The following is a 15880-nucleotide window of genomic DNA, read 5'->3' as shown; positions in this document are numbered from 1 at the left end:
AGAGGATCCATCGGTGAGCAAGGCTTAGTAAGTGAAACTTTGAAGGTTTGATCCAGGAACTTGCGTGTCAGCCCTGAACAACAGAATAAAGTCTCATTAGATGTGACCTGTAGCTCACTCAAAAGAATGAAGCTCTTTCTGATTGCGAACGGTCCTCGTGATTCGGGTTTGACAGCCTGTTTTAAGTGCTGCTGCTGCAGTCACAGATGTGTGATTTTAATGGCACCCTCAGGGTTTGATTTCAGTGAAAACCTGCTTATGATAAACAAACAGCCAAGACTTTATTTTATATAAGTGATGAAAGACAGATACGGATGATGACTGAACTGCTCATCGGGTGTCTCACAGTAAATCTACCCTGAAACGCCTGATGGTTTGTTTGGAATTATAGACGGATCACATATTGACACGCTGTTTTTACTGTCAAATCCTTGCCAGATTTCACGTCTCCTTTCGTTCACAAACATCAGGACGTGACACGACGAGTTCAGCTCCGTCATTATACGAGCTTCCAGTGTTTGTTTAGATTGGATAATTACTTGTTGAATAAAATTAGTCTCAAAGATCGTTTCATGTACGAGTGTTGAAGAATGTTTCAACTACAGACTCGAGACAAACCGTGTTATTTCAATTTCTGTTACTGACTGATTTATAATTAACACTGAGACGCCTGCAGTGACTCTTGAATAGCCCTTCAACTGCGCCACCAGCTGCTCAGACGCGATGCGTTTTTCACGCTTCAAAACAGGCCGTTCACACTGAACGCGTTTTCACATTCCACGCGTTGACCGTTGCATTGCATCTCGAGTGTTTTGCAACATCTCGTGTATGAAACGGAGATCTAAAAACGTGACTTTCAAGTCAAAATAAGTGCAACTGAATAAAAAAACGTGTCTCCCCCATGTTTCACATTTCTTGGGCTCTCAGAAGCAGAAGTCGTTAATGCTGTAGTTGTGTGAGCTTCACAAACTACAGCAAATATACTTTTTGAGTTCACATTTGCATACAAAAGACTTTCCAATAATAAATATCGAGAGATTACATTAGTCGAAAACAGAAAGATGTCAAATGTGCTGTGATTCTCTCTTAGCTGTCGTATAGGGAGAGTGGGGACGGTTGTTTCTTCAAGCAGGAACAATCTACAGTGATGAAATTCATGCTGCACATGCTTTATTGACCCCTCATCGTTCCTGGAAGAAGTCAGCCACATGTGACCATTCCTTCTACAAAAATCATTTTCATGGTAAAAAGGTATCAAAAAAAAAAAGTGTCTAAATTGTGTGACTTATTGTAAAAGCATAACATTTTAATCAGTGTTTTCTGAGCTTCTAATAGGGTTAGCTAGTGTGTGTCAATGATATTGTGTCAAGCTAATATACCAAGTTTTATCATGGCTATCAGTGTAGACACACAGCATTGATTTAAAAGCTTGCCATAACATTACATAATTGTAATTAATAATGAACCCCTTTCAGTAGTTAGGAGTCTCTCCTTTTTGAAGTGAATAGGTTAAAAATCTACTTCTTACATGTTTTTCCATGAGCAATTCTTTGGTTTTATACAGCCAATTTACCTTCCTGAAGACCCTGTGCGTGCACAAATAAAATAAAGAAATTGCAAATTGATATTTAAGAATGATTTAATGACATTTTAATGAATGTTGCAACTGTCCCCACTTGGTCTATTTAAGTGTAAATTGTACGTATATTACCATATGTACACACGTTGCAGCAGTGTGTGTGAGTTGCTGACAGATGTGGCTTTATTGTATTAAAAGTTTGGCTTTCTAATACAAACAGTCTGTGAGAAACTCAAGGAAATGCAAAACGTGTTGCAACCGTCCCCGTTCTCGCTATTACACACGCACGCCCCCGCGTTTATTCGTTTGCTGTAAATAAACAAGGCAATAAGGCAATAAAATAAATTATAGTTTTACAAATGTGCATTAAAATGGTTAAAAATATTAAACCGCAAAAACGCTTCCCGTTTTTCGTATCAGTTAGATTAGTGCGCGCACAGTGTTTGGACAGAGACTCGATCAGAGGAAAGAATATCTCAATAAAAGCTTTGTTTCATACGGAGGTCGTTTAATTAAGTGTTCAAAGTTGTGAAATAAGATACGGTCTCAGCAGACGCACAGAAGCCATCGGCACACCGAATTGTGTTCAACCAGATGTATTTGTAAGAACAAGACCTGAACATGAGCAGCGATCTGTGTTCGTGAGATGATATTTCACATCCTTTTTGTCTGTGTTTGTAACGCGATCGGCGGAGCGTCAGTGATGATCGCGAGCAGATGGAGAGACTCCTGCGGAGAATCACATTACCGACAGCAGACACTTCAGACTCCTTCACAGCACACAGCAGATTGAGTCTGATGCACTTCATCTGTCAGATCGGATCATGACTGTTCTGTTAGGGTCAAGCTCTGGGTTCGGCTCGGTCTGTACCTAATTATTATCAATATGTTACGCAACTAAAACATACACAAACAACAGAAGCCTATTAAATGTCCCTGTTTAGATGGGCAAATCTGTGTTTCGCACTGGTTTCGGTGAAGATTATTTTAGGGGTCTGTTAGGATATATACAGTTATTAAACATGCGTAAAAACAATGATTATGTCTATGAGACGAGCTCGCTAATACAGCCAAACAAACATTTGTGAGATCAATCCGTCTGTCTAAAATTCAAAAGCTATTCGAAGTATTTTCGTATTTCATTTCATATCGTCGTGTGTTTTTGCTGACAGTGTTGTGTTCAGCACGAATTAAAAACTGAAAACGGAAAAAAACGCTTTGGATTCCTGGGATTTTCTTCTATTTAGATTCTGTTATAGCGTAGTTTCTCCAATCTAACGGTGTATCATACGTATGATTTCCAGCTTTATCTGCATGCATACGGTACACTTACGTAAACCAATATATAATGCATAGCAAATCTCAACTGCTTGATTTTTTTTTTTAATCGCAAAATATTTTGTCGTCCAGCTCTAATCTGATAAACGCGACTATAAGGCATGAAATAATGAGATATACTAATGAACATTAACATCTTGATGTTCTGTAAAGCTGCTTTGAAACAGTGCGTATCATGAAAAAAACTGTAAGAAATGAATGTGACTTGCATCTTACATGCATAAAGGGAGGTTTAGTGTGTCCTTATTCGACCTCAGAGTTTTGCGCATGCGCCCCGACCGTCTGTGTCTCACTGCTCGAACCTGTCTCTCTGACAGCTGACGATAGCGCTGTGCCTTTATTATAGAGGATGGAGCCAATAACACACGCGCGCGCGCGCGCGGTTTGATTGCATAAGCAGCACATAATAAAGCTGCTCATTTCCTCTGAAAATGAAAACGCTGATTTGCTGGAGAGACGGACGGGACTTGATCTCCCATGGCAACCGACATGTGACGAAACATCAGACACACTTTACCTGCACTAATGTTCTGAACACAGAAATACATCCCAGGTCATTAAAATATTCAAAATGCAGAGACACAAGCAGTAAAGAAAGCACACAGAAAACCCTCCTGAAGTCATCGGTCATTCTGTCTGCACTCCACAGATCTGGTTGTGTGAAGCTGTTTCTGATGTGGATTGTGTTACTCGTGATGCCGATCAGTGAGCGCGCTTCACAGGGCACACGTTAGCCTTTGACCTCCTGGAATCTGGCAGATGTTTGGCAGTGTGTGTTTGGGGAAACTCGTCTGAAATACTGGGTACATCTGAAAGGTTATTTACACTTATTTTAGCTGGGGAAGAGTAGGTTTTATCTCACGTTGTCATGGGAGAAACACATGCTCTGTCATAAAGCAGCTGCAGTGCAAACATTGGTCTCAGATGAATTCTGGTGAAACTGTTATTTAAGACTCAAATATGGAAAAGTGACTGAGAGTGACGGTGTGAATATGAAAGGAGACACAGTGGCGAACGCTTCAGAAGAGCATTAAGTCATTAGGAGCTGCTAGAATGCGAATCCGTGCGGCTCCTGTGAGCCGTGTTTACTGGCTCTCCGGCTTCACGTTGCTTGTATTAATATCCTGCGGTTGAAAGCGGATTGCAGTGCGGTTGCAGTGGTGTTATATTTGCATTCCAGGCGCGGCGAGAAACTCGACGATCACAGGATCGTCCTGAAAGGGAATCTCACTGCTGTCTTCATGAGGAACCCTTCGGAGAATATCTCTCAGTTGTGTCACAAACGAGCCACACAAACCCACTGATGTCTGATTTACTCGGAGATGATTTTCACTCAGAAGCTGCTAATAAATTTCATTAATAATTTCAAATAAATGGCATAAAACATCGGTTTATGAAATGTTATAGTAGAAAGGCTGAAGTGTGATTTTTCATTTGAAATGTACATCTTTAGAAAATAATTTGGTACATTAAATACATTAGTTAACATGAACTAACAGTGAACAATTCTTCTGCAGCATTTATTAATCTTAATGTTAATCTCAACATTTAAAAAAGTCTGTTAACATTAGTTAATGCACTGTGAACTAACATGAATATAAACATTAATAAATGCTGTAAACTATATGTGCTCATTGTTAGTTGTTGCATGAATATTTAACAAATGCGAAGTAAGCAGGTTTCACCTTTTATTTTTAAAATATAATAGTTCTGTAGTCACTGCAATTAATGTTTAAATCAAAGTTTGCTGTTTGCAAATGTAGGCAAACATGTTTGCTTGTTCAGGATCATATAAACGCTTGATTCATGAATTGTGTCTGTCTGGCGTTAAAAAGATTTATTTGGATCTTTGGATCTGCCTGTGAAACAAGATCCCACGCCAGCGTGTCGTTACAGTGATATTACGTGGTACGTTATTCGTTGTCGTGTCTGTTCTGAAAGCCTTCGGTCTGATTCTTGATTCAGTCTAGATTCAGCCGTGTGTGAGAAGAGCGTCATGTTAGTAAATACAGTGTGACAGGAAAGTAATCAGAAAGAGACTGGACAGCACAGGTCTCTGCTGGAGCCGCTGGCACAGACACGCGTGCAGATGGACACGCCATCGTCATCACACACACACACACACACAACGCTCCCCTTCCTTGAGCTTGTCACGTCATCAATACAGAGAACAAATAGTAGTTTGATCTCGTAAATGATTGGACATTACAGATGGAAAGAGCATGTGACGAGATGTGCTTCGTTTTGTGGTTATGATGGAAATACTGTAAATCTATGAGTGTGTGGAGGAAATGATGCACCAAATCTAGTACTTTTTTAAACATTTGGTTTTGATATTCTGCTTTTCACTAAACTGTAACTTATGAGTAAATAATTATTAGTTTGATTTAATGCTCCTTGTGTTCAAAAATGAACTTTTTTTTTTTTTTTTTTTAATGCAAGGTGCTTAAATTGTTTGAAGTAGGCCGACTTGAGTTTGACTTTCTGAAACGTAAGGCCTGGAAAACCCTTGAAAATAGCAAAATTCCTGAATTGCAGCTCAAACTATTTCAAATATAGTGAATTAAGCTACAAACTCAAACTAGTTTTACTAGCTAGATAATATCATTGAATCCACTCATAAACTGCCTTTACCTGAAAATTGAGTGTTTACTGTTGCCCTTTTGCATTATTGATGTACTATTTCCTATCTAATACTGTACAGCCGCTTTGTCACAATTCTGTATTATTAAAAGCACTATATAAATAATGGTGACTTGACTAGTTAGCAGTAAACTGGTTACCTCACCTCAATATGGAGTAGATTTGTCTTGAATGTTATCTTTGGAATGGAAATATGGATATTTCATTTGTAAACATCATACTTGTTTGGCTTATTTCAGTTAATGTCATCAAACTAGTGAGCTAAACCAGTAGTAGTGCTGACAGTGTCGTGTAAACATGACTGAAAGGAACACTCCACTTGTTTTAAAAAAAAAAATAGGCATTTTCCAACTCCCCTAAAGTTAAACAGTTGAGTTTTAACGTTTTCGAATCCATTCAGCCGATCTCCGGGTCTGGCGGTAGCACTTTTAGCATAGTTTAGCATAGATCATTGAATCTGATTAGACCGTTAGCATCTCGCTCAAAAATGACCATAGAGTTGACTCTTCTGTAGTTACATCGTGTACAAAGACGGACGAAAAATGAAAAGTTGTGATTTTCTAGGTCGATATGGCTAGGAACTATACTCTCATTCCGGCGTAATAATCAACTAATTTTTCTGCTGTACCATGGGTGCAGGAGGCGCAATGATGCCGCAGGCGCCCCCCATGGTTTTTAAAAATTTGTAAAATTTTATGTGAAATATATTTTTTGCAAAACATGTTTTACTTTAAATCTGCAAGGAAACTAAAGCCATAAATCTACACAGGTCGTGTTCCAAATTTGAAGGTAATATCTCAAAAATTGAGCGTTCAGTATGATTTTGTTTGGGCGCAGTACCAAACGTTAGATGAAATTCGCTTCCCATTTGTTTGCAGTGCATCATTTTTGACCATGAACAATACAAGTCTGACTATTCTTTTCAGGACTGTTTAATCTTTTTTTTAATCATGTCCATGATTTTTTTTTAAATAGCAATTGCCAACACCTGTACAAGGTTTTGTACCATTCCAATTAAGGAACAAATTTTAAAAAACAGAATTTGTCAGTCAAAAACAAGTGAACAACAGCAGAGATTCAGATAATTAATAATGTATTTATTGTTTTGATCTGGGTCCATTGCACTGCAGAATTTAACCCAATATAAAACCCAACAGCATGCAGCCCCAAAACAAAGAAATGTTAAAGCTGGAGATCTTTTAAGCGAATATGATTGTTATAAAAGAAACATCTACCATCTCACGCGTCAGTCACTAACAATAATTGTAGTGTTGTGTTGTTTTTCTGTCTAGACTCTTTACTCAAAATATGATTATGATGCAAGACTGTAATTAGGAGTATGAGTGAGACGGAGTGTTTCGTCCAGCTGGTTAATGCAAGATTATTCAAATGTTTCCACAGGAAATTAAAGGCTTTGATTGTTTTGTGCTGAAAATCCGCTTACAGAGTTTGAGCTTCTGAACATCGGGCCCCAAAATGCTGAGTTTCCTGCAGAACGTTTTAAACAACAGTCAAGTGTGTGAAAAGTTTTCTTTGCAGGAGAATATGCCAGAAACCATTCTGAAAGATGAATATTTAACTATTTAGATCGGGTCGATTCCAAACAATTATATCTCCGTATCACACACCTTCAGAAGTCTGTTTGTTCATACCAGTTTATGACTTTAAACAAGTACTGTAATCGATGTGCTTGTTAGGAAATGTTTTCATGAGGTAAGAATGCAGATGTGACACGAATAAATCAGTGCAAATCTCCAGTGTGAGTGTTACTAGCAGTCTGTCATTTCAGGAACAACAATAAAAGCTGATGAGACTGAAATGACGGGTTACAGGCCTTTCGTTCCAGCGCTCTGAGCTCGTAAAATCATGCAAAGCTCCTAAGCAGAAGACGAATAGAATCGCTCGTGCCTCACATAGTCTAGAAATTACTCAAGAGACTAAAGTTTTCTTGTTCGTGTCAACAAATGCACATTGACCGAGATTACGTTCATATGTGCAACTTTCAGTTTTTGCATTGTTGATTTGCAGTATGCATTTTTCTTTTTTTTTTGGCATTTTATTAGGATAGGACAGATCAGAACTGACAGGAAGCAAAGCGGGAGAGAGACGGGGGGTGGGATCGGGAAAGGTCCTCGAATTCGCAATGGCGCTGTGTATCGGCACCGACTGCAGTTTGCATTTCATCATGCGCTGTTTTCTTTTCTTTAGGATTTTTTTTGGTGTTTTTCCCTTTTATTATGATACGACAGTGGAGAGCAGACAGGAAGTGAAGTGGGACAGAGAGAGGGGGGCAGGATCGGGAAAGGTCTTCGAGCCGGGATTCGAACTCGGGACGCCCGTAACGCAACGTCACTGTATGTGGGCGCACTAACCCACTAGGCTATCGACACCGACGTGAACTGTTTTCTCGGTAGTGTAGCGCATATTACAGTCTTTCAGGATTTATGTGACTTGTTTTTCTATTCATAATTCTGTTTTCCATGTGCAGCCTTGCTTTGCATTTACACTGAGATTTATGCATTTACCAGATGCTTTATCCATCCGACTTACAAAAGAGCAATCGGTCAAAGAGCCAACAACGGTCGGCACAACGCCAGATTCATTAGACGACTAGATTAGGAGGTGAGCTAGAGAAGAGCAGAAATGCTGGGAAGGGTTGATTTTATTTCTGTTTTTATGTGAAAGCGGTTTAAGGGTGTGGGATGGAAGCGCATGCATGAATCCTGTTTGCGTCCCATAATGCACTCGTAGGAAGCAGCATACGAGAGTGACATATTTCAGAGAAACGTGTGCATCTCTGTGCCATTCGCAGAGCCGCTGAGTTAGAGGGAAAAATGCTTTGAGATCAAAGAGCCTCGTGACTGTGGGATTATCAGATGAGCGGCCGATAACACGCCGTCCTTTGTGACTGCGGTTGCTGAGAAACGGCGGCCGGCGGGTAGTTCATGTGAGTCGAGCGGGAGCTGAGCGAGGGACGCTGGGAATCAAAGTCTGTTCATGAAATTCTGCATGAGTGACGCGTCTGCAGGATGAATCGGCCGCGGTCTCTGCGATGACAGTTATCGGTGACAGCCTTCATCGCGTTTCATCAGCGCTGGACGTGAGCCACCTCAGTAAGCCTGCGGAGCGCACTGGGTGATTTTCCAGCTCGCTGTCCTCGGATGAACCGAACGCCGCTGCCAAGATTCAGCTCGGTTTATAGAAGGTAACTGGGTTACGAGCCAACCGGCACAACAGAGAGACAGAGGCCCAGAGAATAAATCAATCAGTGCTGGAGAAACACGCAGAAGCACACGCTAAACTGAGAGATCAGAACGGCAACTCCGGATCCGGACGGGGTTCGATGATGCCGTGCCAAACCCGGCCGTGAAATCCTCACAGTTACCAAACGCACGACGACGAGAGCTGCTGCTCGGCGCCTGACGAGCGCAGGTCCGAGAAGGATCCTCAGATGACGACGAGAGAACAAAGGACCGCAGTCAAGACGAAGATGATGACACGCTTCTCGTTTTGCAGCGACGCTGCGCTTGTAACAGCGAACCATCTGACTCTCTTAGACTGAGTGAAGACACAAAGTTAAGCAACACACGTTCAGCAGAAGGAACTCACGGCTGTCAGAAGAACAGAGAGAAGAAGCTGCTTCCATGGAAACACGATAATCCGGTTTACAAAGAGACGCCGCTTTCATCCGAAGACCGAGACGCCGCTCCTCAAGTGCCTCAGCTAGACACACTGGCCTGTTCCTCTGACATGATTTGTTCATGTGTGATGCAGTTATTTTGAAGAATGCCACAATGAGAGCAGATTTGTGTTGCTTTCTCAAAGAATAGCCTAAGATATCTCCTGAATTTTGTCTTTGCGTGTATGAACTTTTACTCCGATTAGAGTCCATCACGAATTCTGAACCAAAAGAAGGTTCATTCCTTCCGAAAGAGTCTTTTGAGTGTCTTTGTCTCTTTTCAGCAGTTTATTCTGTTTGAGGTTACAGCAGTATATTCTGAAAGAGTTTCACACATCACTTCAGTTTTCATAAATGCAGAGTTCGAGTGCACATTTACAAGAGGTGACGTAAGGCAGCGGCTGAAGCCGTTTCTCCTTCACTGGCATCCGTCACAGACGTGCTCCTGCACATATTCACATGTAACGTACACCGCTGATGTGAACGCTCGCTCTGTCTGTACTAATGGTGTGTCCTATTTTCGTCTGGCTAAATGTTGTTCGAACATCACAGAATGCATTCTGAACTTATGAACTTAACTTGTGACATGTTTAAAGCGCAATATGATACGCTGTGCAGAATCTTACATGTTTAGGTTGAAAGGTGATACAGTAATGCACGGCTGTCACGTAAAGCAACGGCTGTTTTTAGATTAGCGCCCCGATCGTATATGCCAAACAATAACAAGTGTGAAGATTTCTATTCAAATAAGAAAAAAACACTGAAAACAAGTCACTGAGTCATTTAATTCATTCATTCAACCAGTTTGTTCAAAAATGTTGATTTCACGAATTCTCAGGGTGTCAGTTTGATTTGATTCAGTGTGATGATGTTCTTTGAGCACAGACGGATGACACTTATAACCAAGACCATTTGTGTTCAATTTGGTCAGTCATGTTTTGGTTTCTATGTTGTTAAATAATGTTTTGAGGACACAGTAAATGACAGTACCTCATGCATAAACTATCTGGAATAAATCTTAGTACAGAAATACAGCTAAATCTGAAGTCTAAATTGAGTGAACTTCTTGAAAGCATATAGCAACTGGACATGTGTGAATAGTGTCAGCCTCCTGGAAATTAAAACCCATTTGCTGCTGTACTGCTGTAAAGTGTCCCAAATTACAGACAATACACTGTGCACTTACTCTGTTTATTCCATGGTCTGTCTGAATGCTGGATTCTGATTGGCAGTAAAACCATTTAATGCACAGGTAGTTCCAAGTCAGTTTAATCACCGTTCTATATTAATGCACTGCTTTAATGGATGCTTACTAACCAACACACATCACTTTCACACAAACATACACACACACACAGAGAGAGAGAGAGAGAGAGAGAGAGAGGTCAGAGATCACCGATTGCGCTTCACACACATAGAGTTGCTGTCAGCGCTTCCCCACGATATTTATTAATAAAATAGCCTAGATACTAGATCTTTATATTCCTCAGTAATGAGGTGGTAAAATCACTGTCTTTGAAGTAATTAACTGTTTGAGACGTGCAGACGCACAGCAGACAGGTAACGCACACACAACTGTCATCTCTCTCTCTCTCTCCCTCTCTCTTTCGATCAATAATTCATTCAAATAAATGTGATTGTACCACACTATTTCATCTGTGTCTGATGTAGCAGAATGCTAGAGCTGCGTGATGTAATTGACAAAAATAACCGTCATTTTTTCCCCATTCAGTCAAATATTGAGCTGCAAAGTTTTAACTAGTTTTAACTCCGCTTCACGTCGAGTGGTTCTTTGCCTCTACATCGTGCATTTAAAATCCTTTAAAGGCATCATCGGATGCCCATTTTCCACAAGTTGATATGATTCTTTAGGGCTTAATGAAAAGTCTATAATATACTTTGGTTAAAAACTGTCAATGGTAGTGTAAAACAACACCCTTTTTACCTTGCCAAAATCAGCTCTGCAAAAATCATCTCATTCTGGTCGAGGCTGCTTTAAATGTTAATGAGCTCTGCTCGCCCCGCCCCTCTCTTCTCGCTGTGGAGTGACGAGCCTGTTTACTTTAACTGCGTTTAGCCGCTAAACTTGCTAACTATCACGTTATTAGGAAAGGCGATTGCAAGGTTCATAAAAAAACGCTTATACTCACTTCTGCTGTAAGTGAAGCTGGATCATGAATGATTTGCGTGAACATAGACGGATATATGTAGATCGGGAGGCACATTCCCTTCACAAACAAAACGTAATCCACTGCATCTTCAGCGGCTCAGATGTCGGGAGTAAATGACGACCACTATGTTCATTATTACATTCAGCAACACAACACCTCAATCGCTCAATCTGAGATATTCTTGTCTAATTTACATCCCTGCTCCGGCATCAAAACAATGGAGGTCGGACTGTTACAGCTGATTTAAGGCGGGTCTGAAGTAAGATGCTCATGTCAATCAACTATTGTGGGAGCAGCCTCACACCGACAGGCATCTGAGAACGGCTCGATTTGAAAAAGGGGATATTATTTTTACAGATTAATTAAAAATCACTGCATGGATTTTTATCATTATAGGGTAGATTTGTACATACACTGACAACACACATTAATGTTCAAACAACATGTAAAAGTGAACTTTGCATCCATGACCCATTTAATGCGCGGCAACCCGCTGATTATCCCTTACATAATGTATTCTATATCTCACATAGGGTTATTTTGTCATTCAGCACTGGAGTATAACAGACTTTCCCCACAGCTGTGAGTTCATGAAGGGTTTAGAGTCCACTCTTCATTTTTCGGTTAAATACAGCCGCTTCACGTCGGCACCTACACTGTAAAAAAACAATTTGTTGAGTCAACTTAAAATAATTTGTTACCCAGCTGCCTTAAAATTTTCAGTCAGCTCAAAAAAAAGTTTATTCAACTTGAAATGTTAAGTTATACAAAGTGACAACTTAGATATTTGAGTTGATTCAACTTACAATTTTAAGGCAGCTGGGTTACTTACCCAGCTTTTAAGTTTAACAAACACAAATATCTAAGTTGTTACTTCGTACAACTTAACATTTCAAGTTGACAAAACTTATTTTAGTTGACTGAACTTAAACATGTAAGGCAGCAGGGTAACAAATAATTTTAAACTAATTGTGTTTTTTGTGTTTTACAGTGTATAGCCTTGTGGTTAGTGTGACGACATGTAGCGCAACTGCGCTCAGGGCGACCCGAGTTCGAATCCCACCTCGAGGTCCTTTGCCGATCCTCGCAGTACTTTCCTGTCAGCTCTCCACTGTCCTCTCACATTAAAGGTATAACAATCCCATAAATACAACTTGAAAAAATAAATAAATAAATATTCTCTGTGCCTGTGTAAAAACGCATTGCAGCATAAAAGCCAGACCAAGTGATGCCTACTCTGACCCAGTATCAAAGTGCTGTATCAAGGTGTTTAAACAGCATGTCTGTGTGACACCTGAATGACACTTCAGAAAGGCTTCTGTGCCACATCTTTACAGATCCCTTTCGGGATTTTCAGTGTGAATACACTACTGATTGTGCGCTTAATGTTTAGACAGCATGCTGCCTTGTTTTGCAGTGTAGAAACACTTCAAGTTCCACTGAGGTAAAAAATGCTGAAGCAAACAATCTGACCGACTGTGACCACTGTTGTGGGGTCCCTTGCAGCATTTCACTTTGTCTGTTCAAGTGTAAATTGTACGTATATTATCACATGTACACGTGTTGCAGCGGTGTGTGTGAGTTGCTGACAGAAGTGGCTTTATTGTTGTATTGCAGTGTTGGCTTTCTAATACAAACCGTCTCTGAGAAACTAAAGGAAACGCAGAAAGTGTTGCAACCGTCCCCGCTCTCCCCTACCTTAAGTCGTGCGCGACTGAAACTGCTGTAGCGCGCGGAAGTGAATGCGCAATGATTTGTGTAATTTTGCGGCTCAGAGTTTGATCACGATCCCGGTCGATGATCAGAGGCGGAGCGCCGCCCGGTGTCTCAGATGATCGCGGCAGATTCACACGATCGACTGACTCTCACCAGATCAGAGGAAGTTTGGCAGCGCGCGCGACACATCCGTGTGCTGCTGCTGCGGCTCGTGAAACGGACCGAAGAGCACTTCTGAAGCCACCAAGCAGAGTTTAAATGGGAGCAGGAGACGCTTTGACTGTAAAAAGGCGCTCTTTTGGGCTGCGCTCCATTCCTCGACGGAGGGACATGTTGGCGTGATGAGCGGGACCGCGAGTGAGTGATGTGCCTCTGTCTGTCCGTGGTTTATTCCAGCATGTGTTTGGAGGCGGAGTGACGGACTGACATTCATTCTTCATATAAAAGGCAAGTTGAGCCGCTGAACGTCAGAAACTCTTGCGCTATCGATCATGAATACGGCGAAGGCGCTGAAGAACGCGCTCGCGTGTTTGGTCATTCTGCCGCGTTTCCTCGTCGCCGCGTTCATGCTGTGGTGTCTTGATTTTCTGTGCGTGCGGAAGAGAGTTCTGTTCCGTCTGAGGGACGATGAGGACGACGACGAGGAGGAGGAGGACGAGGACCCTCCGCTGTGCATCTCCGACAACAACCGCATGTTCAGCTGGGAGTCGCTCAAGGCGGTTTTCCACGGACACAAGCTGGACTGGATGAAGTCGGCGCGCCTCGGCCACGACGCGCCCAACAGCCAAGTGGTTCCGCTGGCGGATCCGAAGCGCAAACGCGTGCTGGACTTCGCGAGCGCCCAGAGGCCGCTGGTGCTGAATTTCGGCAGCTGCAGCTGACCGCCGTTCATGAAGCGTCTCAAGGCGTTCCAGCGGCTCGTGCTCCAGTACGCGGACATCTCCGACGCGCTGGTGATCTACATCGAGGAGGCGCATCCGTCCGACGGCTGGATCAGCTCCGACGCGCCGTATCAGATCCGCCAGCACCGGAGTCTGGAGGAGAGACTGAGCGCCGCGCGGCTGATGGCGCGGGAGGCGCCGGGCTGCGCGATAGTGGCCGACAGCATGGAGAACTCGTCCAACAGCGCGTACGGAGCTTATTTCGACAGACTTTACATCGTCCAGGACGGGAAGGTGGTCTACCAGGGCGGCAGGGGGCCGGAGGGCTACCGGATCTCCGAGCTCCGACACTGGCTGGATCAGTACCGCAAGCGGCTGCGCGACGCCGTCATTCGCGTGTAAAAGTGAAGCGACTTGCCACTTTTCACAGAGAAACCAGGGTGCGAATTACAGCTCGATTAGGCTCGATTTCCACCCGACGGACGCGGCGCGGGCGGATAGAAAGTAGCCTGCGCGTAATGTGAAGACTCAAACGTGAAGGTGCATTTCCGTTAAATTGCAATTTTGGCTGGAATGAGTCGCACTAACATCACCCGTGTGTCCAAGTGCATGTGCAGAGTTCAGATGAGGGAGAGAGTTCACCCTCTTTAACTTCGTGCTGTTGAACTGAATCTGAATCTGCTAAAATAACCAGAAGGTCAATAACAAGCACTGAAATAATGTCCTTCAGAAGCTGTTGTCTATTTTGATTTCTAGATATTTTATATTAAATAGCGTATAGCACTATTATAAACTAACACGATGGAAAAAATGAATGCAATTTTAAATTAACATTACAAGTATGTGACCCTGGAGCACAAAACCGGTCACAAGTAGCAGGGCTATATTTGTAGTCAACAACACAGCGTATGGGTCAAATGATCCATTTTTCTTTTCTTATAAATCATTAGGATATTAGGATCATGTTCCATGAAGACATTTTGTGCATTTCCTGCCGTAAATATATCAAAACCTAATTTCTGTTTAGTAATATGCATTGCTAAGAACTTCATTTGGACAACTTTAAAGGTCGATTTTCTCAGTATTTTGTTTTTTTTTTCACCCTCAGATTTTCATCTTGGCCAAATATTGTCCTCATTTATTCAGCCTTCAGATGATGCATAAATCTCAGTTTCAAAGTACTGACCCTTATGACTGGTTTTGTGCTCCAGGGTCACATATAAAGGCAAAACATGCAAAATGAAGCTCTTGTTTTGGGATTCACCCCCCAGCCTCGCAGTGTAATTCGCACCCTGTCGGAGCTGCTAACGTTAGTGTTCGGGGAACAGCAGAGTTTCCAGGACTGAGTTCGTCCTCATTCGTGTCTCGAGAGCATCTTCGTGTGTTCGTGCTCGTCATGTGTCCGTTCTGTAGAAAGGATCTTGTTGTGCGTAAAATGGTCACTCTCTTTCCCTCCTGTATTTTTTGTGAAGGTCGATTTTTAAAAGGTTCACAACCAGAAGATCGACACTGATGTCTAAAGTACAGGACGAATACATGTAAATTATTCCTTTTTATCAAAGCCATTTTGTAATAAAACATTTCACCCCGAGGCGTGTGGACCGTATCTGTTGTGTTGATTGGACGTGTATCTGAATTACACAACGACTGAGTGAAATGAGGAGAGTCATTTATATCTTCAGCCACAGTTGTGCACGATCACATTCACATTTCATACGACTGATGCTGCAGATGCAGCGTGTTCACAACAGTGCTGATGGGCTCCTGTGGTGTGGAGTTGCACATACAGTATTTAACAGATTTTTCTTTAATGTACCGCCAATTTACTGTCCTCTAATTCATCTCTAGGGTTCACTCTTATAAATAGGTTCCA

The 15880-nt window shown here is 42.0% G+C and overlaps 1 protein-coding gene across 1 annotated transcript; it reads left to right on the top strand.

The window, feature by feature from the left end:
- Nucleotides 1–13067: 13067 nt before the first annotated feature.
- dio3a (iodothyronine deiodinase 3a) lies at nt 13068–15598 on the top strand. The gene has a single exon (XM_051133992.1). The coding sequence runs from the start codon at nt 13618–13620 to the stop codon at nt 14407–14409; it is 792 nt and encodes a 263-aa protein (XP_050989949.1). The 5' UTR covers nt 13068–13617; the 3' UTR covers nt 14410–15598.
- Nucleotides 15599–15880: the final 282 nt, after the last annotated feature.

Source organism: Labeo rohita, chromosome 17 (assembly GCF_022985175.1).
Source record: "Labeo rohita strain BAU-BD-2019 chromosome 17, IGBB_LRoh.1.0, whole genome shotgun sequence".
Taxonomy (NCBI): Eukaryota; Metazoa; Chordata; class Actinopteri; order Cypriniformes; family Cyprinidae; genus Labeo; species Labeo rohita.
This window is presented reverse-complemented; position numbering and strand designations above follow the sequence as displayed.